Source organism: Pinus tabuliformis, chromosome 7, assembly GCF_031772625.1.
Source record: "Pinus tabuliformis cultivar Carrire ecotype Pingquan chromosome 7, CPIR1, whole genome shotgun sequence".
In the NCBI taxonomy this organism is placed as follows: Eukaryota; Viridiplantae; Streptophyta; class Pinopsida; order Pinales; family Pinaceae; genus Pinus; species Pinus tabuliformis.
In genome coordinates, this window is record NC_142293.1 from 346,189,196 (window position 1) to 346,215,131 (window position 25,936).

General features: G+C 38.3%; 4 protein-coding genes across 7 annotated transcripts; 1 reads left to right on the plus strand and 3 right to left on the minus strand.

Annotated features, from left to right (window-relative positions):
• Window positions 1–1,223: 1,223 nt before the first annotated feature.
• Window positions 1,224–22,420, minus strand: LOC149247360 (cytochrome P450 86B1-like). 4 transcript variants are annotated; one of them, XR_016266625.1, is made up of 3 exons: window positions 20,830–22,420; window positions 13,735–13,811; window positions 1,224–1,356 (listed from the first exon to the last, which is right to left on the minus strand). XR_016266625.1 is itself a non-coding variant. In XM_089458185.1 (2 exons), the coding sequence occupies exon 1, from the start codon at window positions 7,343–7,345 to the stop codon at window positions 4,622–4,624; it is 2,724 nt and encodes a 907-aa protein (XP_089314311.1). In that variant the 5' UTR covers window positions 7,346–7,357; the 3' UTR covers window positions 4,277–4,413; window positions 4,585–4,621. The 4 variants fall into 4 exon arrangements, 2 of the variants coding, with proteins under 2 accessions (XP_089314311.1, XP_089314312.1); XR_016266624.1 differs by lacking the exon at window positions 1,224–1,356 and adding an exon at window positions 4,281–4,413; XM_089458185.1 differs by lacking the exons at window positions 1,224–1,356; window positions 13,735–13,811; window positions 20,830–22,420 and adding exons at window positions 4,277–4,413; window positions 4,585–7,357.
• On the minus strand, window positions 9,712–13,882 carry LOC149247361 (replication protein A 70 kDa DNA-binding subunit A-like). Its single transcript, XM_089444012.1, has 6 exons — window positions 13,735–13,882; window positions 12,525–12,925; window positions 11,348–11,655; window positions 10,378–11,233; window positions 10,120–10,236; window positions 9,712–10,002 (listed from the first exon to the last, which is right to left on the minus strand). The coding sequence occupies exons 1-6, from the start codon at window positions 13,880–13,882 to the stop codon at window positions 9,712–9,714; spliced, it is 2,121 nt and encodes a 706-aa protein (XP_089300138.1).
• LOC149247362 (putative choline kinase 2) lies at window positions 16,131–17,221 on the minus strand. The gene is made up of 2 exons (XM_089455874.1): window positions 16,640–17,221; window positions 16,131–16,332 (listed from the first exon to the last, which is right to left on the minus strand). The coding sequence occupies exons 1-2, from the start codon at window positions 17,048–17,050 to the stop codon at window positions 16,297–16,299; spliced, it is 447 nt and encodes a 148-aa protein (XP_089312000.1). The 5' UTR covers window positions 17,051–17,221; the 3' UTR covers window positions 16,131–16,296.
• Window positions 22,421–24,406: 1,986 nt separating the features above from the next.
• LOC149247363 (uncharacterized) lies at window positions 24,407–25,936 on the plus strand. The gene has a single exon (XM_089444016.1). The coding sequence runs from the start codon at window positions 24,407–24,409 to the stop codon at window positions 25,934–25,936; it is 1,530 nt and encodes a 509-aa protein (XP_089300142.1).

The window sequence follows — 25,936 nt, forward strand, 5'->3', positions numbered from 1 at the left end:
GAAGCTTGTATTAGTTGAAAATGAAGACCAGAAGCTGCAAGTATCACAGTAGTTACAGTTTCCAGAAGTTGAACCTTACATCAAAACAACAACCATCAACCCTGATTACATCTGTGTTATGGGTATATATAGAGTTTGTTTACAAAGATATTCTGAAATTAGAGTTGTTGAGTTTCTCTATAGTAAATATTAGTGGATGTAAGGTAAGTTCATAACAAACAAACATTCTTTCAGGACGTAAATTTGATAAGAATATTCGAAGTAGACGACTAAAAGCTGATTCAGAAGGTATGACATGGACTCTGTAGAGTGGATCCCCTAATCTTGTAGAGTGAATGCCATCATATTACAGAATGAAATAGAAGTCTAAAGTTTTTATCAGAGACATTACAAAAAAAGCTATCACAGTGGAGAGCTGCCTCACAAGGCAGGACATGGATTCTGCTTATTCACCACAGAAACTCTTGTTGTTGAAGATGAGAATAGCAGAAATTCTTCACTAAACATGGTAGTAGTGTACTGATCATCTTGGCGGTTGGAGACAGAACTGGTGTTGAAGCTCTCTTTCCTTACAAACCAAGCAGGGGCTTTCTTGTGATAATTCTGAGTACAAAATTTGAGACGCCTGTACAAAATTTCCCACAGAAGAGAAACAGAAGATGAAAACCAACATGAAATGATGATTGAAGCACTACAAAGCTAAAGCGTAGTTTTCGAAATATGTTCTGTATTAACTACATGTGGGCATCAGAATGTCCTTGTATAGTGACTTAAGGGACACAACCACCTTTAAAGGAAAAGAAATGCAGCAATAACCCTTTACTAACCGTGAAAGAAGACCAATATCTACTTGTTCGTAAGAAACGAGTACATTATCTGTAGAGAATTGCTTACCATAACCTGAAGTTTGAATACCATGACACCATTTATGTGCAAGTAAAAAACATGTAAATAGTAGAGTTATGAAGCTCAAAGTTCTGGAAAGCTGGGATGAGTTCAAGAATGTAATCACGAACGGATAATAGCCACTCCATCTGTTCGCCACATTGATTTCTTCTCCTGCACCAGAGGTTCCAAAAATAGTAGCTGCCACAAGAGATCCGCATGTTAGGAGTTAGTATCTTGAAATTAAGTGAAAATTTATGTCTTAAGATTAAGTAAAAAATTTTGCTTAAGACTTGCATAAAATCCTGTGTGATTCCAGAACAGAATTAAAAATGTTATACCTGAGAGGTGTGTAAAAGCATTAGATATTGCCAGGGCTGTACATACTCCTTTACCACCACCTGACATGTCTTCAACCAGCAACAACTTTGAAAATCTTTGTGTCATCATTTTAACTTCTGCAAACATAAGCTGGAAAACCTTATCATGTTAAAGAGACCATACCAATAGTAACTCTGGTTTAATCATGTTACTCAGCTTTCATAATGTGATGAATAAACGTGAATGAAGGGCGATACATGCTTAAATGCTCATAGTGTAACTCTGCTCTCCTACTATTTGTTACAAATATTAGCTCTACTTTAAATGATGTGAAAAAAGGTGTATCAACGACGCTATTTTAATGATGGTCACCCTATCTCTTACAGATAGTACCTCTGGTTAAATGATGTTACTCTGTTTTCATATGAAAAAGATGTTACAGGACAAATGAATAATTTAAAATGCAATATCAAAACTATCTTATCTTGTTAAAGAGTTTGTGGACGCAACAAAACTATCTGATCTTGAACCAAATTGCTAAATGTTATAGATTAGGATAATTGATAAACTGTGGAAAATTGTGTGCAGTATCAGAGTAAGATAGACCTTATGTGCACTTAATCTGCTGCTCACTTTTGAATTAAAATCTGTTCAGCCATCGGTATAAGCAATTTACAGTGTGATTTGTATTAAAAACACGCATTAACCCAAGACATCCCTTGCACTTGTATTTTCATATTTCACTTACCTACATTAAAAGTAGGAAAAAAAAATAATAAATATAAGTACTGAGTACGCACATAAATAAACCACTCCTGAGAACACTAATTGAAGTAGGGGCTTCATCATACTGCATTCGTTTGGATGATGCAACCTTGGTGATCCGCTCACTTCTTAGGTGAAACAAAGGTGTACAACACATGAGTTAGTGCAGCTGTAATCTACAGTAAAGAATGTCAACTGAACAAACCTTGAAGAGCCCAGAATAAAAGAAATAGTTCATTATAAAGAAAAATACTTTATTCACCGATGATATATCAACATGTGAATGTGGCTCACAAATGCTAAAATTGTCTTCAAAACTATCAATAATCAATGATGGTTATAACTTATCAAATTACTAGTTATAGAACATGGATGGCTAATTGTAATATGCTTGAGAATTCTTTTTTTGGTTATGGTTATTCGCAATAGTCCTCTTTTTTGTTTATTATAAAAATATTCTTATAATTTTTTGTAATTGCCATTTCTGGATCCCAGTTTTTCAAGAATTTGGTGGATCCATATCCATAACATAAGCTTGAGGCTCTTGAATATGGCCACCATCATATGTACATGATGCAATAAGTTAACAGGAGTTGGAGAAGTCAGTTTATTTTCTGACTAACCTGCAATGAGCACTACATACTGACTTTCAAAGCATATATTCAGCGTGCTTTTAAAAAGCATTATATTTTGTCATTCTTGGTTGACATGTTAATGACAGCTAGGAAATATCCATATGCATTATATTTTGTCATTCTTAGTTAAGATGTTAATGCAGCTAGGAAATATCCATCATAACCCCAGACCTAAGTTGCATGAAACATGTGCTGGTTTCAGACACGAGAAAGGCTGGAAACACAACCCCCTCAAAATGGGTGCGTGGGGCATGCATGTGTTTGTGTGTAAAACACATTATCTTGCAAGCAAGTGAGAATGATAAGCTAAGTTGTAGGTAGGCTTAGAAATGAATTAAAGGTTGAATTTTCCTCATTTTTCTTAGATTAAAGTCTTTCAGGCTTCCTATAAGTCCCAGGCCCCTCATGGAAACTTGGACATTTCCAAGAAGCTTCAAAAGTTCCACAAGTTTCTGGTACTGGTACGTGGGCAGTATTAAGAGTCTCAGGCAACAGAAACCCCGATCTACTAAGCATCACAAAGGATTAAATCTCAGGACATAAACCTCCACATTTTTTCAACTCTTACACACTTACAAGAACTAAGGCTGATGTATCTATGCTAGTTTATTTACTAAAGTTTAATTATGTCAGCACTTTTTTCAATTTGGTTCTACATCTATTATAATTTAGAGAAATAGGAAGCTGGTTGTTTTTTGAACTTTTAGCGTTACAACTTACAAGCACACCCACCATTAATAAAGTGCTAAATATCTCCCACCACTCAGGGTGTGAAGCACGCCATTTCTCTTGGTGCATCAGCAGAACAAGATCTCAATGAATTGTTAAACAAGCTATGGTGTCCAGTACACTCTTTTCAGCACATCCTTTTACTGTGATCCATGTTAACTTTACAGAAAAGCAAGTGTCGATTTCAAGACTAACCAATACTCTCACTGTTATCAATGAATTTGTTTACTATTACATTTCATTCCGCAAGACTATAAAAAAAGGACCCTGTAACAGGAATTAAAAGGATTCATTGAGTGGACTGTTTCAAACCAAGTGTTTAGCCATAGAATACCAAAATGCATATATGTATTCGATACTGGGAAATTTAACAAGTAAGAAAGTTACTGCTGAAATCCAGATACTGAGAGGTTCAGCGCTAAATGAAAAGTTCCCTAATAGGTTGATGTAAACAGCGACCTTTCTAAAGTCAGAAACGTGTTTTATTTATACAAAAAGTTGTTGGTTGAATCATAAAACCGAAGCGACCTATCTAAAGTCAGAACATGTTTCTTTATACAAAAAGTTGTTGTTTGAATCATAAAACCCAAAACGAAGCGCAGTGGACCACGTACTTGAATACTCTTTGTTCATACAACAGAGAAGAGTTCTATTAAGATATAACTAAACATGGCATATATAAGTGAAGATATATACAATGAAAGTTTTGTTGGCTTGTAAGCATATGTACAATAACAGCATTATGTAGAGATGTCATTGAGAATGAGCCGCTAATCATATATGCATGATGGGCCATGGCATCGGCAACACCAGTTAGTGTTTATTGTGCTGCCATGTTGTGCGAGCTGTTCCTGCAGTTGATGTCGCATCTGCCTGTGTGCATCCCTTTCATGGATGTGAATTGTAATTTTAAGTAGTTTCCTTATATTCTTTAACAGCGAGATTGCTGGGCGCAAACGGTATAGTGGCATGGATGGTTGTGGCAGGATCCTTGTCTGCATATCCTGTAATGTAAGCTCTTGTTGCTGGATTTCTTCGCAACACTCGTACAATTGTCGTAAATAGCATGTATTCATACCTGTTGGCATCAGAAAAGGGAACACTGTAAATGGCAATGAATATGTTTGACGATTTTGTTTGAAAATGCGAAATAAATTAAACGATTCCAAATGAATATAAAAGTGTATGAAATTAAATGTGATAGCAAGGAATCTATGTGTAACTTTTGTATGTAGTGACTGGTGTTTACCATGTGGGTAAATCTGGAAGGCAGGCTGTATGATTGGCTAAAGTGTATTATACTGCATAGATTTTGATGCAAGGAATGATTCCTCTTGCTGTCTACGCTTAAGATATGGATTCTTGTGCATGTGTGCAATGCGGGAGAATGGGAATGCTGGATTGATGTGTATGTCCGATAGTGACCGCACTCTTGAAATTGCAGTGAATGTTAGCCCTTGGCGTTCTTTGGTCCCGATGTCCACTGTTGCTTTGTCTAATGTCATTCCTTGTGACTTGTGTATTGTTAAAGCCCATGCCATTTGAAGTGGTATCTGACGGCGTGCACCCCTTGTGATGGGAGGAATGGGTACATATGTTGGGTGTGAAATGTCCCACGGTGTTCCTCTGTATTGTTGAAAGTCAACAACCACAAAGGATGGTAATGCTGGGGGCTTTGAGTCAGTTGAATAAAATATTGAGACGACCTTCCCAAGCGCGCCATTGACAAGGCCTGCATGTACCCATAAGTTGCTGGTGAGCATAAATTTTTGTTCATTGCATAAGAGCACCTTGGCAGGGAGGTGCTCATCTTCTGTTGTAGTAGGATTTTTCTGTGTTTGTTGTTCCGCAGAGCAAAGTGCTACTGGGATGTTCAATTGTTTGAGCTTTTTCTTATTATGCAAGACAACTGCGTTGTTTGTTGCGAATAGGTGCATGGACTCGCTGAATGTGCATTTCTCCTCTGGTGTAAGAGAGGAACTTGTTCTTGACATTAGATGTTGCCAATCTTCAAGTGTAGATATTCCATTCCTAAGATTTGCAAGTATTTGTCGAAAAGCAACCTGGGACAAGCTAGCTCCTTGTTGACGGAAAACGGTCGAAAGTGTTATGAATATGTCGAAGCTGCGCCAAAGTGCAGTGCCACGCGATGTCCCAGCATATAAAGGAATGTCTTTTACAGGTGGGAGTTGGCCTAAATCTCCGACAAGGATAATTGAGCGATTACCAAATGGTGTATTCCGATGAAGAGGGAATGCCTCTCTTAGACGATCGTCAATGCGAGAAAGCATTTTTGGACCAATGAAGCTCATTTCGTCAATGAGGATGTATTCTACATGGCGGAGCTGCTCTTGCAGGTGTAGGAGCGGCTGGCCTTCGAGAGGATGCATTGTCTGGATAGGGATATGAAGGGCAGCATGAATTGTGAGGGCATTTATGTTGAAAGCTGCAACGCCGGTTGGTGCAAGTAACAATAAAGGGTTTTTGTTGGCTGGCGAGTTTTCCACAAATGCTTGGTGAAGGCATTTAATCAAATGGGATTTTCCTGTGCCAGCTGTTCCTTGTACGATGATCTTCAGTGGGGATTTTGGCGAAGGGGCTTTGAAGTGTGAAAAAACAGCGGTGAAAGCTATGCTTTGGGTAGGGGATAATGTATGCTCATGGAGAAGGTTGGAAAATGATTGATGCTGGTTTTGAATGGGTGAGCGGTTGAATTCAATGAAATTGATGGCGGTTTCTTGCAATGGGGGAGGGACAGTATTTTGTGACCAATTGTGGTTGACATCGAAGTCGCGGTAGCCAATCATGTCGAGGTCATCAATTGCAATATTGTAACCTGGGTGTAGTTGAGAGAGGATTTGCCATTCATCCATCTGAATGGAATCAGGGGGGGTGTGTGGGGTAGGTTGATCTTCAGTAGGTGGGCTTTGTGGGTTTTCAGGTTCACGATGGACATGCCATGGTGTATATGCACTCTTTTTTTGTTCCCAATGTGCAATAATTTCTGCATCAGTTGAACCGATATCATCAGGAAGTGTTCGGAAGGGGAAATACAAGAGTAATTCACTCCAACAGAATGTGGCATAAGAAGGATTAGTAGATGAAGGAATGACATTGTAATGGGGCAAGACATGTACAATCATTGGGGGAAATAGGTGTTTCCAGTGGTTGCTTCTTCGTTGGGAAGAATATGACCACGAGCGAGCAGCTTCAAGGAGGGGCAGTGCTTCTAGTGAGGCAGGCCTGTTCATATACGCAACGATAAAGTTTGGTGCCGAACCAGGATTTTCGGTATCTTGCGAAACACGTTTGAAAACAGTTCTGTTGACATTCAAAGAACGGAATGTACGGCTGGAAAGAGAGAGAGGTAGCTTTTGTAACATATGGCATATTTCCTGTGCCCCAATGTCTCGATCTGCAATGGTTTCTGTAAGGAGTTTCCGGATGACACCACTAGTAGGTGCTTCTGGAAGGGCACTTTGTGATAGTCGCGATAGCATTTGACGGTAGCTCTCAGATCGTGTCTCTGCTTTTGTTGCATATTTTGAAATATATTTCAATACAGCATGGCGAGAAAGGACTGGTTGGCAATCAACATTTGCTCTCCAAATAGAGAGTAGATCGGCGTTGTGAATATTCAATCTCTCATCATTGCGAGCAGGGACGTAGGTTTTATGACCCTTATCATCAATGAAAAGTGAAGAAGTGGACTTCAATTCCCACGGTACTCCATATCGGCAGCTAAGCACATTGTCTTTCTTACGAAGACAGGAAGATTCATGACACTTTGTATGGCGTTGGACGCAGTTGACAAGCTCTGTGTAGTCTTCAAATTGATTGGATGCGAATATTGCTGCTGTGTCAAGGAAACACGGGTTATGAATTGTTGACTGGTGAAGCGGAATAGTTCGGTGTTCTGCCGGACGTGGATTCCAAGCAGTTACGTAGTGGTCGAAATATTTCTGTGCATTAGCAACTTCCAATGCATTGTCCCAATCAAGTGTGTCCATGTCTGGTGCATTTTGTAGCCAAAGGAAGCCATGAATGTGTGCGGATCCTCTATGTTGCCATTCGTATCTGAATATAACATGGAGGGTACATTCAGTTAATACATGTATATGCAATGTATAAAATTAACGTAGAGGGATATGGATATTAAATAATACCTGCACCAGTAGTCGGTTGCATGGAGGCCTTTTTGAAGGATTTCTTCAAGGAATATTGTAAATCTGCAATGCATATATTGGGCTGTTAGATGTGGGTTTTTAATTATGTTTTGGATTTTCCATTGGAAGGGGTTGACTGGAGTGGAATGAACACTTGTGGGCATGATCGCGTGCAAGTCATGCCATTTAGTATCAGCTGCACTGAGAGTGAAGAAGAATGTTGGGCTTCCTATTTGTGTGATCATGTCAGTCAGCTCAGTTCGGCGTTTGTTCCAGAAAGACCGTGTTCCTCGTAGAGCTGACCCAAACCTCATTATTTGCTCTGGCAATCTTGAATCCGGAGACTCATGAAGACACTGTCGTAGTTCTGATACCGTTGTTGGCAAGTTGTTCTCAATGTACTTCTTCACGAAGACACTGGCTGTTGCTTGGCTACGGTGGCGCATTAGAATGTTATAAAGATAGTAGCGGAATCTTGGGTGTTGGCCAAAGCGGTTATCATGGTAGTGAAGCAAGTGCAAAGCATATTCATGCATTTCAACTTTTGTAAGTCTTGGTTGCATGATCATTGCAATGCCTGTAGGGAAGAGTGTGGGGAATGCCATGGCAAGGAGGCCGATGGTGTTGTATTCATTTATAGCGGTTGGAGATATTGGAGGCCAATCGATAGAGCTTGTTGAATTTGAATGGGTCGAGTGCAAATAGTTAGAAATGTGTTCACGCTCGGTACATGAATTTGGGAGGACTGGAACGAAAGAAGAGGGTTGGATTTCTAATGGAGGTAGCATGACATCATCAGGATTATAAGTGGAATCAGTACTGGTTTGATGGGGTTCAAAAGAGGAGGTGGTTACACTGTGGAGAAGAGAAGAAATGTCTGTAGGGAGATCTGGAAGTGTAGAAATTGTAGATGAATCCAATTGAACATCATGGTAGTAAGGGTCATATTTTATTTTGTATTCAAGGGCTGCAAGGACACGTGATTTGCAAACGTAGAATTCGTAAGCCTTTTCAGATGGATTTTGCCTTTTCACAATGAGGATGTCTAAGTCAGAGAGCATCCGGGGTAAGTATTTGGCAATACTGGTAATATCTTGAGGGAAGCTAATTGTATGGCCACTATATTTATATTGACCACCACGGGAATGAGTGACTTGTAGAATGGGGTTGACACGTGCAATGAGCATTTCTTCAACTTGCGTTAATTGGTGAAGGACATAGGGTTGTTCTCCAGGGTCCATGTTGTTCAGTTCAGAAAAACGATTGGTAGATTTAGATGATGCACAGCGAAAACAAGAGAGTCTATTGTGGAAGAGCTTTGTTTTCATGCCTGGGTATGCTTCCTTGCATGTTGTGCAAACATGCAAGGTAGAAAGTCCATCAATCCTTTCTCGAAAGCGACGATGCTCTTCGTTAAGGGGAGGGTTATAATCGATATGATGAATGTGTGCTGGGTTGGTTTGTATAGGTGGGAGAGCAGTTGAGGTGGGAAGGGATGTAGAGGAAGTAGTAGGGTTTCTGTGCTGTTCATAAAGTAGTCGGCGTCGTGCATTTATTCGATCCTTTTGTTGTGCATATAGAATACGCCGCCGCTTGTTTTTGTCCGCAAGTTGATTGTTTGGTGGCATATCTAAACAAGTACAAGTAATAGTTGTTAGTTTTCGTAAACAAGTAGTGCATGTTTGGTATCTCATTTTATTGGGTGCACATCCATTGTGAATTTGGAACATTATATTTTGAACATAGTTTTAAATGTTTCTTAGTTCGACATCGGTGAAGATAGGTAGAGTAGGTAGAAGTGAAAACATGCAATTAGGAATGCTATGAAATCATATGTTATTTAAGTATCTATCATTGAGAGGGGAGAAACAAGAATCAAAATATTTTGTTCCCTTTACTTAAAAAAACTTTTGTTTCACATGTTTGAGCGATAAAATGAATAGCTTAGCAAGCAAGGGATCAGTGTGTAGCATGTAGAGAACGAACGAGACACATAGTGACTTTGTACAAATGTTGATATTTATATTACGTAAAAAGTAAATGGCAAACATACATATGTTGGAATGACTAGAAGAGAGTATTTGCAATGAAAAATATAGCTTTCATCATAATAACATGGGTGTGTAATTTACAAAGTTGAGACAATTAGTTGTGTGGAAATGGTTCTATATGTACAGACAGGCATGGTAGATGAAGCCCTAAGAAAAAGTTCACAGGCGGCGAACAATAGGTCGTTTTGGAGCGGACAGTGCTTCAATGTCAGTGAGCGCTTGCTTGCATGCAGAGGCATATTGAATTTCCTCTGAATTGACCAGTATTGGTTGCAAGCGTTGAACACCGTTGAAGTAATCGGTTTTAATGGAAAGTGTTAGCTGGAAGCGATGTCCTGAAATGCGGCCACAAATTTCTTGTAGATCAGTTGGTTCGATAGAAAGTAGGAACAAGTCTTTAGTCGTGATGCCCATGAGCTCGTTCCCTGCATCATTGAAAACTGTGACGTTCTGTAGATTCCCGGTGTGGTCATGTAGTTCAATTTTGAGTTTGTAACGGTAGTCGCATTCTGGGAAGTCACCGTTACATTTTGTACAATGCCAAAGATTATTGGAATGCTCCACAACCTTCTTCATGCATTGTTTGCCATTGAAATCTAGTGGACATGCTAGAAAGTAGAAGTCATCCATATGAAGAGCAGTAATTGTTGCTCGAACTGAAACCCAGACCGCTTTATCAGAGGGCTGCATCCAAGCAATTTCATGAAGTGTCTTTCGTGGCAGGGCACGTTTCGAAGAAGCACCATAGTTTCTACTCAAAGATGGAGAAGAAGAGCTACAGCCGGTTTCACGGAACCATGCATGTAGTTGTTAAGTTTCTGGAACCTGTGGATTTAATGTGAGAGTGCTTGTTGGTATTGTCCCTATCGTGGTGCCATTAAATTCAGACACGCGCCCTCCTTTGATTGCAAGAATTGGTGGGTTGTCAAAAGAGTAGAAATCAGAAAGATGTTGTCCGATATAGTCACAGTGGTCTCCCCATAATGTTACATCAATGCTAAAACCGGACATGTCCTTCAGTATGAGTGTTCTCCTTAATGTCTCACTTCCATCTTTTCGTCGAATTGTTGATGCAGGTGATGTGGAAGTAACAACACCAATGACATCTACATTTGTATTTGGAGTTGCATTTCTTACTTCAGCAATATTCTTGAAGTGAAAGCTTTGGTAGGGAAACGTTGGATCATCTGTAGGACATGGATTGATAATGGAAGCAGCAGATAAGTAAATCTCCCATTTGTTCTTGAGGTGGTTGTAGTTTGGATTTGCTTCTCTCACTGTGCCATTTGATACAATGTATAATTGCCCAACCTGAATTAGATTGTAAAGAGATTCGGCCAGTTCAGCAAATGCAGAAAGGTGGATCTCTTCCTTATCACGGTTGATAAGGTCAAATCCGAAAACTTTTCCTGAGCCTCGCACATTGTTGTATGCCTTCAATGACGTCTTTGCAGATGCTCTGCCTTGGATAGACCAATACTTTCGATAAGGGTTGAGTGCTGTGAATGGAATTGTTGTCGTTGTTGCCGTAGGTGGTGGAGTAACTAAAGAGGGCAAGGGATCTTCAGCTGACGAAGAGCTAGATTGGGCTGAACCCGCCTGTGCATGTTGCAGCGTTGATGTGTCCTTCATCAACACTGCTGAGCGCTTCACAACTTCAAGCTCGACGATTCGGATGGACCTTATGTAAACAAGTAAGAAATGAATTAATAAAGATTGCATTTTCCTTTTTTTGTTGCAAAAAACGGCTAGGAGGCTAAAGTAAAAGAGGGTGGTTTCAAATGGTGGGTCTTACGAGGAGTTTTGGAGCACCGTGCAAGCTGCTTTTTTGAGCAGAATTATTGATCCAATTTGGATGTCTCCAGAGACAACTTGTGGGCCATATGCGGATGGTAACAAAGTCTTATGTTGATGTGCTCCATCAGATAGAGTAATGTGAAAGTGCGAGGATGTTGTTTTCAATGAGGTAACGGAACCTACATCGATTATCTGAAGTAGTGGTTGAATCTCGGTGCAACCATTCAGCAATAGAGAAATGGCATTCGGTGTCAAGGTTGTCTCCATAATAGAACAAGAGGTTTCTTTTTCCTGTGATAGGAGTACCTGCAATTCATCAATTTCACCACAATACAAAGTTATAGTCGAAGAAGATATGACATGAATGCGGAATCTAATCTAAGAAGCTTAAAGCACTCAACCACTCAAATTAACCCATCTGACTAAATCACTCAATTATGAGAACACAATTTCAAAATTGCCAAAAAAAAAAATTAATAAATCAGATTTAAAAAAACTGCAAAAACTTGCCAATATAGAAACTTGGAAATTGAAATAGATTTAAGTTGCACAAGACCAAAAAAAAATTAATAAATCAGATTTAAAAAAACTGTAGGAACTTGCCAATATAGAAACCTGGAAATTGAAATAGATTTAAACATAATCTACCATTTAGCTTAACCAGTTGCGGCCAAAGTTGTTGGTAACTCAGCTAGCTCAAACATTCTATAAGGTGGTTTTGTTAGCTCTGCTACAGTTCGAGGAGCTGAGGTGGACTTGGTTCTAAAGCTGCTGCTAATTCAGCTAGCTCAAACCCCTCTGTATTTGGCACACGAGCTGCCTTTCACAGATGTGGGAAAATATCTTTTGGGTTTCACCAGAGATATTATTTGGAATTTTTGGAAAAGAAAAGGCATAAATCTATCCTGTGAAAGCCAAGTAAATGAAAATTCAGAATTACACCGCACCCAAATAAATGGAAATTCAGAACTGTACTACACCCATATAAATGAAAATTCAAAATTAGATTGAGATTAAAGGTATCAATGCATGATCAGTCGGTAAAGGTACAAAGTTCAAATCACTCTTCTTGTTAAAGTGGGTATTGTCGTGTATTATGAAGTGGGGTTCATATCTCCTAGTGACTTAGGAAAAAGCATACTTATCAAAAAAACAAAAAAGATGAAAGTGAGTACCTGTTGTTGGGGCGACTGTGGCTGGTCAGCTCTGCGAATGAGCTTGTGCTGGTTGACAAAGTATCGGTAAAGCTGTTGACGCGGCATTGTGATGATTTCTCTAGAGAGATTGTGCTTGTTGTTCTGAAGCCAATCTTCGATCTCATTGTGCATGACATTCCTCCGCCTGGGCAATGTCATCAACCATGCACGAGCTGCTTCCCACCCATCCTTGTTGATGTTACTATTGATCATTTTGCCTTCTTCTTGAGAAGCAGAAACAACCACAGCTCCATCGTTATTATTATCACCACCACCATCTCCTGGTTCTGCAAGAGGGCATGGAATTTCAATGGCAGACGAGTCCGGGGCCTGTACATCCTTGTTCTCTTCCCTTGACATCATCATATGTTCTAGTGGGACTACAATTCCAATCCCAACAAGTGGTGAGAATCTCTGTGACAATCTCGATCACCTAGATATCAAAAGGCCTGTGAGTGTTGTTTTCTTAAACACTAGATTTCAAGGCTGCCCATACCCAAATTCCCAGATTAATTTCAAAGCAATTAGAAGGTTAGTCTCGAATGCCCACATGGATTTCAGATGAAAGCGAAACAAAGAAGGTAATAAAAAAAAGCACCCGAATCAATATTCAGATGATGCCTTTGCGAGTTATCCACATGATAAGCCCATGTGCAGTTTGAGGACCATGGGAGAAGTGAAGGTCCGACCTTCTATGTGCGAAGTGAACCGTAGGGGCAGGGTTCGTAATCACAGTGAAAGTAGTGGCGTATATAAATGGTAATTAAAGCAGCCGACACTCACAGGTAACTCTTAGGTGAATTTGACAGATTTTAACACTTTATCCACCCCACGAAGTACAGTTTTAACGACCGCATAATTTTTCCAGTTAACATATTCACACTTATTGATTAAACAGTCCTTTTTAAAGTCTACGTAATGTTTCGGAATAGAACCATGAAAGCAACAACATAGGTGGAGAGAAAAATAGAAATAACCAAATTGCAAAAATAAAAGAACTTTCCATCTGATGCTTTGAGGAATCAGATTAAATCAATACATTCTATAGTTTCTTCTGGGTTTATTTGAGAATAGGTAAAGAAGCATCCGAGACAATAAACCTTATGTAATCACCAAATTGGTCCAAAAACCATGGACAGGAAGAATAGAAAGAAACACAGGCACGACATTTGCGCTCGAGAGCACTCACCTGCAAGGTAAACAGAAGAATTCTGAGAAACTGAGAACCTGGGCGAACAATTTCTGAACCTGGGAACAGCTCTGTCCCTGCCAGTGAAAAACACAGAAGAGAACACTAAGAAAACACTCGAATAACAGAATTCTGAGAAGAAGGCCATGGCCCTTCTGCAAACCAACATGTCAATGTACATCTCTTGGTAGATAAAGGTTGAAACTTCTAATAGATGAGACAGATGTATAAACATTTTTTGGTTTTAGTCTACAACGGAACATCCTGATTTTCAGCGCTCTGAAAGTTAGGAGTCATAAAACATAAACATGTCACCGTAAATGAAGGTTTGAATTTTTTTGAAATAAAACAAAAGTTTTGGGGAAAAAATAAACACTTATGAATCAAGTAATATAAACTTACCATAACTGTTCAATTAAGCATTTAGAAATTAAGTAATATAAAATCAACTTCATTTATGTTAACTAACATTACAAATTCCATAAAAATGGACCCAATCACAATCTTCTTAATATATCTTATCGATGAAGCTCTTAGAAGATACAAATAAATCAAAAAAATATTTAGACATATATTTAAGTATTATTTAATTTTTACACTTCCACAGCTCCTGTGTAGCAGCGCAGTAAATCAACATGTAAAAGGTTGTGTTTACCCAGAAACAAAGAAATTGAGCATAAAATAAATATATGTAGAGGGCATATCTTATGTTCATTCAAGTTTGGGAACAATTGGCAACTGCATTTATTAGGGTACCACCGGGAGATGTTATCACTGAAAACTGCCCTTGAGGATCTTGCTTTCAACAGGGTCAAATGAAAGGCTTAAACAGAGTGCACTGTCTTGTAATCACACTTCCTCTCTCTTGCGTGTTGATATTTGTCATCAAAGAGGAGATTCGCCAAAATTATGGAGGCTGAACTTCAGATAATCAGGAAAAAGTGCCTCGCATCTGGAATCTCCTTTCTGTTCGGTTCAGATCTCCAAGGTATACACAGAACAACAATATTTCATGCCCTAAAGATGGCATATTATCAATTGATTAGGATAAACTTTCAACATAAAACTGGTTCAATCAGATCCAATGCCTTATAGGGGGAAATGCGGTCGAAGAAACAAGAAAAACAATCAAGTGAATATGTCATATATGATTTGTTGAGAAGCATGCTCAGACAGGAACTTATTGCACAGATTTCAGTGTGAATGTGCAGTGAGTGGTTTGAGACATGCCGAAAGTGACCACTTCGAAAATGGGTAAATAATTCTATTTTATAATTCACTAAAAAAAAGTGAAATATATTATGTTTTACAGTTGACATAGCCTAAGGAGTCTAATGAAGTGTAATTAATACATTAATGAGTTAGATTTAAACTGGGTCATACATCTCAGATGAGATCAGGGTTTTGACAGTTTAGGGGTTTTTTAGTAAATCATAAATAAAACAAGATAGAAGAGGTAACTTACAGTGGAACAGATCTAGCGAGCAGGAGAGGAACCAGAAGTCAGTGAGAAGGCCATACAGCAGAACCATATATCATATTATCAAGCCTTAAAGCAGCCATACAGGTCCATACAGCACATATGTGCTGCAGGCCATACAGAGAAGGATTTTGGTATTTTCCCCCCACTTTGTAAAACACTATACATTGTCAACGAGGTCAATTATTTCATTTCTTCAGTCAAACTTAATATATTATCATCTCAAAATTACTTATAAAATCTTCTACAATTCAGGAAAGTAGTTTTTGCATAAATGGCAGGCTGCATCCAGACTTGGAGTCGCTCCGCATTGAGTAAATTCTGTTTTGATAGGAGATCCAAAGGCAATATAGGCCTTGCGGGGCAGGGGCTGTTTAGAGATGATCATGGTAACATTCCAGGGAGGTTAGACAAGTTTTGGGCACAACACACACACATATATGAGAGCACTGGATTTATCAGAGGGTTGGTGGATGGGAGATTGCTGAAGAAGCTGTGGTCTCTTTCCCAATTTCCCTGTGATCCCAGTTTCTGTGGGAAAACTCTCAACATCCAATAAAGGTTGCCAACTACACTCAAGGGAATCAAGTTTTTCTTAAACTCTCAATGAAATTTTGTTTTTTCCTTCTAGCAGAACCCTTTCATTCAGATGTGCTTTTGCATGCTGCAATCTAGAAAAGCTTCTTGTCACTTTCATCGTGCCAAAACATGAAGAGTGTAAGTTTCAGACAATAATCACAGGCAATAATCTAAAAAGATTTTGCGAACAATAAAACCCTGAAAAGCATTCTTTCAGATTTAATTGTTCAGAACAGAAAACTTGCAAAAGTCTGCAACTGGTTAGTTGATGAGAGCAGTGAAGAATTCCTTCAAATCATGAAAAAAGTGATGTCTATAAATATTTTCAGGTGGAGTATTCTCACAATTAATGTCAAGCACTTATCTTCATCGTTAATATCATGTTTGCATACTGTAAGTCATTGTGACAAAATCCAATGCTTTCACTCTCGCCTGATAACATCTTCTCCAGAAAATTGACCTCATCTTCTATGCAATCCAGTCGGAATCCAGCAACCTCAACGTCAGGACATAGCGCCAACGCTGTCTTTAACCAGTTTCTGGTTTTAATAACAAAAGATTCAGTAAAGAAAAAGAAAAAAGTACATCACAAGCAATTTGATAAAGATCCAAGAACAACCCTGAGGCGCATCCAGAGCTTTGGTTGCCGAGGGCGAATATGTCATGTCAGGTGATGAAATTCCCACAACTTTGCTGCTATTTTAGCAGATATTTCAGGATTTTTCAAATCAGGGGCGACAGTGTCTAAGTCTCTCGTACAAATTAAAAAAACTATCAGAATTCAGTGATTTTGATTTAAAGAAACATCTTCAGTGAAGAATTAGTTGAAAAGTCTAAAGAACTTACCCTGGCATTCAGAAATTCCTCAATGCGGCCATTAGGGAAGGAAGCCAGGAGACGGGGGCCCTGCCCGAGCCTGGAAATGCACTCAAATGCCTTAATCTCGTATTCTCGATCAAAAAACGCATTCGCACGAGCATCTCCATAGATCCGAACCTTGACCTTCCTAGGATTTTCCTCCTCTCTGGTCTGCCAACTGCACTTGAAAATCTCATTCGTCATGCCGCCCGTGAGAGGCCTGATTTCCATCTTCTTTTCGTCGATAACGTCCGCCCAATGCAGAGCGAGGGTTTGCAAAGTACCCTCGGCTTCTTTGGGCAAAATAGAACTCTGTTCTGTGGTAGCGACCATGAATAACGACTCGAAATTTCTGCGCTGCAGAATTCTGTTGAACTCAGAAAAGAATGGATCGTGCATAAGGCGGAAGATAACTGCAGGAAGTTAACACGACCCGCCATTCCCTCGCAGAACTACTCCCTCGCAGAACTGTCCCGCCAGAATCCGATGCCACGTGTCAGTACGAGGAACGAAGGATCCATTCAGAATCCGATGCCACGTGTCAGCACGAGAGCCAAAGGAACGACGAAAGTCTGTTCCAAAGGAAGGCCTATCGGCCTAAAAATGTTTAATTGAAAAAATAAATGGGCTTAATTTTGTTTTTTTTTTCAACCAATTTTTAATATAACCTAACCAATTTTTTATATAACATAAAATATCTAAATTTTTGGTCAAGTTTGTAATGAAATTCTGGCTTAACTCCCACACAAAATTGCTTTAATTAATGATAAAGTCCCACCTTAAATCATGTTCAACCTTAGATGTTATTGGGTATTTTTTTTTGTTTAGGAATGACCATCCTTGACATAAAGACTTCTTAACTATCGTTAACTTACACGGTCACTCGTTATTGTCGGACCTGCACGAGTTGTGCAAAGGCAACTGTAATTACTTTTAAAAAGATGAGAAAGAAAGAAAATTTTGATGTCCACAAAGCTAAAGATAGCCTATGGGACCTCTTTTAGAGTGCAAAACTTGAAAAAATGTATGCACCTCAAGAGATTTAATCCTCTTCAAAATGGATCTATATTGGTTTTATATATGCATATAGCATGTGTAACTTTTCATTTTTAAAACTATATTTTTGAATGGATAAATGGATACAATGCCTTGAAAGTTTACTTGGACACTTGGATTGTGTAAACTACACTACATAAATTTGCAATCCCAATAAATCTTTTAGAAAATATTTAAATTTAAAATTGGGATTAATGGCTCCAAATTAATTTAAATTTTTAAAAACAGATAGCTAAAATGCTAAAACAAACCCCCTTCTTTATGTTGATTGCAGAATATCCCAGAATCTAAAGGTCACTCCAGTGAAAAATGCTCTTTATTTAATCTGATTATCAACACACACTGACTTTAGTCATTTCCTCTGTGCAATTACATTTTTTGTGTGCTAGTGCCCACAAGGACCTATGGTAATATTTCTCATCATTACCTTGCATGTTATAGATTGGATATAATATGTGTATAATATTTTGACATAGTGGTATAATTGGAAAAAAATGATTTAGCTAGTTGGTTAGAGCAACATGTGTCAGATAGATATCGACACAAGTGTGAGACTATTGTAAGCCTGAACACATTTCCCTCCCCTCCATCCGCCACCCTTTAGGTTGTTATCTTTCCTTTGTTGCAACATTTTTGCAGTAACATCATTGGCATGTTCAATTCTTTCAATGTATCTTTGCAACTTTAGGGGCAATCACTAGTAGACATATTGCCGCCCATTCCTATTTTAGAAGCATCACAAGACAAGGCAAGCAAGATCATTTATTTAGTGGGGCACACCACACTTTACGAGTTTTTTGCCATGGTTAGTGAGTGGGGATATGATTTTTCCCATGAAATGAGGGCAATATACAATTCAATAGTTTGTGGACATTCACATTAGCCCAGTAATGATTCAGATTCGTGTATTGAAATTTGATGTGTGTACTAATATTTGGTGTCAAATTTTCATAAATATTGAGATTTGATGTGTGTACTCTTATGACACTTGGTGGCATATAATTTTTATTTTTAAAATAAATTTTATTTTTGACAAATTTTATTTATAATCCTATTAAATTACTAGTTTAATCTATACTATTAAATTAATCATTTCATCTATAAGAACTCATCAAAAAAATATAAATTCTAGTTTAAAAAATTCATTTTTTTTTCAAAACTTTAATTAACTTTATAAAATTTATTTACAAATTTCAAAACTAATTAAAGTCAAACTTCTTTAAATATCACATATTTATTTAATAGAAATATAACTATATATTGCAGAAGCTGGAGCACCAGAAGAATTTCGATGAAGAACATATTCAGGAGGAGAATTGGAGCACCAGAGGAATTTCGATAAAGAACATATTCAAAGAGAGCACTGGAAATATGAGAAATAAGTTATATACATTTTTAATATTATAGATAAAGAGCATATATTACGCAGGAATATATTCACACAATGAAAACTGGTAAGAGGAGATCGGTCTGGACGCTTTGAAAGGCTTTCAGGGTAAGCGTACACTACCGATTGACCTCATAACCACCTTGCACAACATGGGCATTCACCATTTTGCTCAGATAAGTAGGCAGAATGACAATACACCTCTGCTACAATCCTGGGTAAAGGCAAACGAGCTTGGCTTAATCGGTCAGAATGCTATTGAATGGGAGGTCTACCTCACACATCTTTTTGACGCTGGCATCTCCATCCATGAAGGGGAAGATAGACTGTTGTGGGAGGGTAACATGAAGAAAGGCAAGCCAAGTGTCAAAGACATATACAACAAGCTTCCATTGGCAGAGCGAGATTTTGATAATAAAAATTGGTTCCAAGCCGCATGGAGATGGGTGATCCCATCCAAACTCATTTGCTTTTGCTGGCTGGCATTACATAACAGGGTTCTTTAATGAGGTGCAAGGGATTCCATGGCCCGGGCATTTCGCCCCTCTGCTAGAATCACAACGAAGAGATTGACCACCTCTTGCTGCGTTGCCCCTTTGCTAAGAAGGTATGGGCAGGTGTATTGGACTGCCTGCATCTGGGTCCTCCAGGTCCACAACAAACTTTGCATTCATGCCTACGTTTCTGGCTCCGGAAAGGTAATAAGTATCATACATTACCCTTCTACATCATTTGGTATTTTTGGCGCAACAGAAACTCTCATATTTTTTACCAAAAACTATTGGTGATGCGAGAGGTTATTATGATGGTTGTTAATTATTTTTAATATATCGGTCCGATAAAGAGACAGATAAAGATAACAATAAAGGAACTAAAACAGGAACTCTCATATTTTTTACCAAAAACTACTGGTGATGCGAGAGGTTATTATGATGGTTGTTAATTATTTTTAATATATCGGTCCCATAAAGAGACAGATAAAGAAGAGAAAGATAACAATAAAGGAACTAAAGGGAAAATATCCAATTGGTCTTTTCGATGGGGCAAGCCAATAAAGAACCTAGGAGACTTTATCACTTCTGGTGGAAGGGTCAACAGTAGAGCCGAGATCATAGCATTATGGGGCAGTCTTCAGCTTGCAAAATGGTTAAGATAGGAACAAATTTACATTCATGGAGATGCCAAAAACATCATAGACTGGGTCACGGATCACTCCTCTTTCAACCCTCATATCCTCTCCAATTGGATGGGGCGTATTAGGAGACTGACTAACAAATTTCAGAACATAACATACACCCACATCTATAGAGAGTAGAATCAAGTGGCAAACCTCCTCTCAAAGAGGGGTATTCTTGAATGTGCTCCATGGTTGCAAAACTACTATTTGTGGACTTTTATGTAACTCCCTCAAATATATATGATTGTAAAACAAAAGAACAAAAATGAAAAAAAAAAAAGAAAAAAGAAATGAAAGATTAAAGAATGTAAAAACAGCTATGAGAATGTACTTTTTTTTTTTATAATACCAAAATAAAGAGTTTTTTTTTCATGGAAGAAAAAGATAAATAGCATATACAGCCCTGCTCATTTATTCCCTATTGGCATGCCAGTTATTTCCAGCAAAGAGCTGAGTACCCCATAATCATTAAAACCCTACCATTTGAAATTATTGCCTACTGGCATGCCACTTATTTCCAGCAAAGAGCTGAGTACCCCAGAATCATTAAAACCCTACCATTTGAAATCAATAGGCGTGGAGGGCGTCCTCCCTCGACTGCAGTGTGACGGGAAACCCATCTTTAACAAGTAGAGTCAGTGCTAGCTTCGGCTCCACAGAAAGCTCCGGATCTACATTCACATGATAGCGTACAAGAACATGAGCAGCAACGCACTTCATGGTGATTATGAAATCCATATCTATTATATCTCCTCTTCCCAACACAGGATACCCCAATTTCTTACTTCCTTCTTTCTCAGGCCCAATCCATCTCTCTGGCTTGAACTCCCTCGCATCCTCCCCCCACATGCTATCCATTCGGTTCGCACCATAAATCAAGCACAATACGACGGACCCTTTTTTCACAGAGGTGCCATCCTGCAAAACCTCATCTTCCACAGCTCGGACGCAACTGATCGGAAGTGGGGGATAAAGCCTCACGGTTTCCCACAAAGCAGCTTCTAAATACTTCATGTCCTTCAGCTCATCCATATCAAAATTCCACTCATCACGATAGATCGAATGGCTGTGACTGCATTGATCTGAGTCCATGACCTCAGAGAGTTCCATTAATATCTTATCTTCCACCTCTGGATGCTTGCTCAAAAACCAGAAGAACCAGCAAAGTGCTCCAAGATAAAGCCTAGAAGCAAAGATTAGCTTGAGAAATAAGTTCTGCAAGGACTTATCAGAACTAAAACGCCCTTCCTCTCCCTTGAGCTTGGCTAATCTGGAAAAAATATCAGTACCCGCTTCGTTTTCTGCAGTGCTGTTATTAGCGAGTTCACTCTTTCTAGACTTCACCATCTGGTATACAGATTCATGGACTATATTCTTAAGCTCTTTTGTCTCTGTAGAATTCATCATGTTCAGGCATTTCATCAGTTTACAAACAGCAGGAGGGATGATTAGGTTATAAGCCCATGCTTCAGTCACTTCATCAAATGCTTTGTCAAAGGAAGCTGCAGGAACTCCGCTCTGCTTTCCAAATACCATGCGAGTTGAACTATCAAACGCAAAGCTATGAAATACGGCCTGAAGATCTATAACCGAATCCTTCTTGTAGGCCTCTTCCAGAACTGGAACAAGCCTTTCTTGAACCAGCTTTTGAGTGAAATTAATTCTGTAATCCCGGAAATCGCTGCTGTTCAGTACCATATCAATGGCTCGCCTTTGATTTTCATCGGCAAATAAGCCATCTCCAAATATATCATAGACATAGTCAGGGGTAGCCCTGGCAAAATTAGGGCATTTGTTCTCAAGAATATACGCCAAATTCGGAGGACTAGATGTAATAACATCAAATTTGGTCTTGAGAACTCCAGACGTGAAGCTCAGACTTCCACGCATTGCTGCAGCCCATTCGTAGAAATTGCTGAGATTCCACAGCAACGAAGGCGTCATGCCTACTAGAGGCCAATTCAGCGGAACATTTGTGTTCCAACTAAATATGGATAAATATCTGCGGAGAAACACGCATAGGATTAGCAGAGGAAATAGAGTAGCCAAGTCGCCAAAATTGATCTCCATTTCCTGAGGGAAAACTAAATGATCCAGCGCTGGCAAAGTAGAAATGTAACTGAAATGCGATCAATTTCGTGAGATAATTATAAATGTTCAGGCAGTGGACAGAGTTTCGTTCCTTCAATGCTCAGGCAGGTCACATCAGTGAAGTCTCTGTAGGACCACCTAAAATCTTGTGCTGTTTTCGGTTTTAAATGAAATAAAAAAACATAAAATTACTGATTTCCGTGGGTTAAATTTAGTGGGTATTTACTCATATGGGGTATATATTTATATATTTTTTATTTTCTCATTTAAAATACTGACCATTTTAAAACATTTTCTCAACACGCTCAACACATGTCGATAAATATAAAACTTTAATATTTCATATATAAATAATTTGTAACACCAAATTGTGAATTAAATATTTTCTCTCCCCCTCAACACACATGGTTAAATATAAAGTTTTAATATTATATATATATAAATAATTTCAGATAAAAGTTAGTGAGTATTTATTGTGCAAAGACACAAATTCTTGTGGTTGAGTCGATAGGTTTATTTTATTTAGAGTTCATGTGATGCACGTGAAAAATTGGATATCTCTGATTCATATTTGATCCATATTTAATATAGATTAATGCTTTAATATAGATTTATGCTGTATATATTTTTTATGTGTCAAATATTAACGATAAATTGATAAATAATAAATTAAATAATTAATAAATCAGATACATAATAACAAATTATTTTTTAGAAAAAATAAAATAATATGTCAACTTAAATAATAGCTCAATTATTTCTTATACAAATGTCTCAAAACTCTCCACAATTTTATATACAAACGTCTCAAAACCCTCCACAATTTTATAGAATAAAAAGATTTAATTATTAAAATTTTTGATAAAAAATTAAAGCTTGCCATTAAATTTCTTTTTAACTCATAAGTTTACTTTTCCACTGGGACAACAAAGTTTAACTCATGAAAATCGTAATAATAATACTAAATGAAATTTATCATAATAATAAGAAATTTAAAATATCAAAAGTAACCGTCTGGTTCGTTCAAAAGCAACTGTTTGGTTGGTTGGTTCGTCCAAATTCAAAAGCAACAGTTTGGTTCGTATTAAGACAGAAAATAAGAAAAATGAAAAGTGCGATTATTGTTTAAATTTATATGCGGTACAATAAAGCAAACAAACATTGAAATTGATTTGGTGTGAGTTGAGTAATTGATGCGTAGAGGTTTATTGAAACTCAAAGTAAAATTAAAATTGAATGGTCGCCATGATTATAAGTAGAATGTCACAAATATTTATTCAAAGTAGGATGGCTGTGATTTTCGAAAGGAACTCACGGGTTCAATCAACTGCCAACTTTTTCATAATCTTAAGTAGAATGACACAAATATTTATTGAGAGCATGATGGCATTGATTTTCAACGGATTGACTGGATAAATCTACTGTCAACTTTTTAACAGCCTAACTTTTTAACAAGGCAGTTAGCGAAAACAGGTGTTGTCCATTGAAGATTTGTAAAAACAATTATATATCACATAATTTATTTGTAGATGACATACTCATATTTAGAATGTTATGCAGAGTCATTTGGATATGTTTACATGACATTTTGAAAAGGTTTCAAAAAGCTACAGGTAAATGAATCCAAATCAACTTTCTACCATAATGATGTTAATTTGGAACTTATAGAATGTATATCCTCTCTGTTCGGGATAGAGGTCTCTGTTCGAGATAGAGGCGCGGTCCACCAAGGATGGAATGAAATACTTAGGATTTTAGTTGAAAGCTAAGAGATATTCTAAATTGGACTAGCAATGGATACTAGACAGGTATTATAAAAAGATATCAGCGTGGGAATACAAATGCCTTTCATTGGCAAGCAGAGTTATTTTAGCTCAATCAGTTCTAACACAACTTGCTGTATATTGGGCTCACTTATTTTTTCTTCCTGCAAGTATCATTCAGATGATGAACAAGTTAACTGCAAACTTTATATGGGGTGGCCAGTTAGAACAAAGAAAATATCACCTATCTAAACTATCAGATATCTCTTTGCCGAAGAATCATGGAGGATGGGGCGTTCTGGATCTGCGGACCTTTGGAAAGGCATTATTATGCAAGTCTCTTTGGAGAGGGTCCCTGGAGCAATACAATAAAAAAGAAATATATGGCCAACAAGGATATTACATACTGGTACAGGTTGGGAAAGATTGGATCCGCTTACGGATCGGCAATATGGATGAGTTTCCGCAAGGTAGAAGCTTATTTCTTAAAAAATTTGGTATGGAGTTTCCAATCTGGTAATAGGATACTCATTGGGATTGATCCATTCTTGAGCGGGGGGGAGGATATCATTTTGCCTGAGATGCTTCTAAATTTCTTTCATAGGAAGGGTTATTTCTCTTGGGACAAACTTATTGCAGCATGGCAGGGCCCTTTCCCTCTTTGGAAAGATGCTGACAATATGGGGATGTCTGATGTATTGGCTCGGCAGTGGAAGAAGATCAGAGACTGTTTGAGAAACTGTGGCATTCACCGTTCTTTGGAAGATGACGTCCTCATCTGGAAAGACACAAAAGGAATTGTCCCTGTACGTGTAAAGGACATTTACTCAAACCTGATAAGTTTAAAGGCTGCTCTTACTAGCCCAATTTTTCCAATAATATTTTGGAAATCTGGATGTCCTTCCAAAACAATATATTTCTCATGGCTGGTCTTCCACAACAAAAACCTGTCATGGGATAATTTGCAGAAGAGGAGTTGGCATGGGCCTGGGTACTGTTTAATGTGCAATTCTGCTGAGGAAAGCAACTATCACATGTTCTTTCAATGTCATAAAACTCAGCAACTATGGCGTGCCCTGGCTGATTTATATGGTTTCCCTCATATTGCTCATGCCTCTACAAAAGAAGCCTTCATATGGTGGAGTGGTCAGAAAGAGTCTTGGCGGCCTTTAGTTATTATTGCCCTCTGGTGCACATGGAGATGGAGGAATCATATAATTTTCAAGGACAGAAAAGAGCCTTTCATGGGTGTCCTCGATAGTATTGTATCCCTCTATAACACTTTACCTGCAAAATCATCCAAGAGAAAAAAATCCAATAAAAAAGAACAAACACATGATCACATAATGCTTCCAAGAGCGTATTTTGACGGAGCAGCTCAAAATAGCTCTTGTGGTTGTGGGGTTCACATCATTATGGAGGAAAATTTACAATATCTTATTTCTTGGAATGGGGGGAAGGGTACCAATTGCAAAGCCGAGGCGATGGCTCTTGCAGGTCTTCTCTCCTTTTGCCATTTCCTAAACATACATTCCCTTGCAATTTACGGAGACTCCAAAATCATTGTTGATTATGTATCGGGAAAGAACCATATCAATAAACCACATCTGGCAGGCTGGATGGACAGAATCATGTATCTTTGGAGGAGGATGGAAGGATGCTCCATTCAGCATATCTACAGATCTCAGAACCAGCAAGCTGACATTTTATCCAAGGAAGGTCTTCTATCGAAATCAGGTATCTGGAACATGAAGGTAATATCTGATGTGGAAATTTTCTCCATCCAGGAATTTTCCATCCCTGGTACTTAA

Excerpts from the sequence above, each read along its gene's own strand:
- LOC149247360 (XM_089458185.1), bottom strand. The coding sequence starts at position 7,345 with ATGGACACACTTGATTGGGACAATGCATTGGAAGTTGCTAATGCACAG.
- LOC149247363 (XM_089444016.1), top strand. The coding sequence starts at position 24,407 with ATGGAGGATGGGGCGTTCTGGATCTGCGGACCTTTGGAAAGGCATTAT.
- LOC149247362 (XM_089455874.1), bottom strand. The coding sequence starts at position 17,050 with ATGCACGATCCATTCTTTTCTGAGTTCAACAGAATTCTGCAGCGCAGA. Across the intron at positions 16,333-16,639 it reads AGGAATTTCTGAATGCCAGG|AAACTGGTTAAAGACAGCGT; the intron begins GTAAGTTCTTTA and ends TATTAAAACCAG.
- LOC149247361 (XM_089444012.1), bottom strand. The coding sequence starts at position 13,882 with ATGGCCTTCTTCTCAGAATTCTGTTATTCGAGTGTTTTCTTAGTGTTC. Across the intron at positions 11,234-11,347 it reads ACGGTGCTCCAAAACTCCTC|GTCCATCCGAATCGTCGAGC; the intron begins GTAAGACCCACC and ends TGTTTACATAAG. Across the intron at positions 10,237-10,377 it reads CTCTCACATTAAATCCACAG|CCCTCTGATAAAGCGGTCTG; the intron begins GTTCCAGAAACT and ends GCTTGGATGCAG.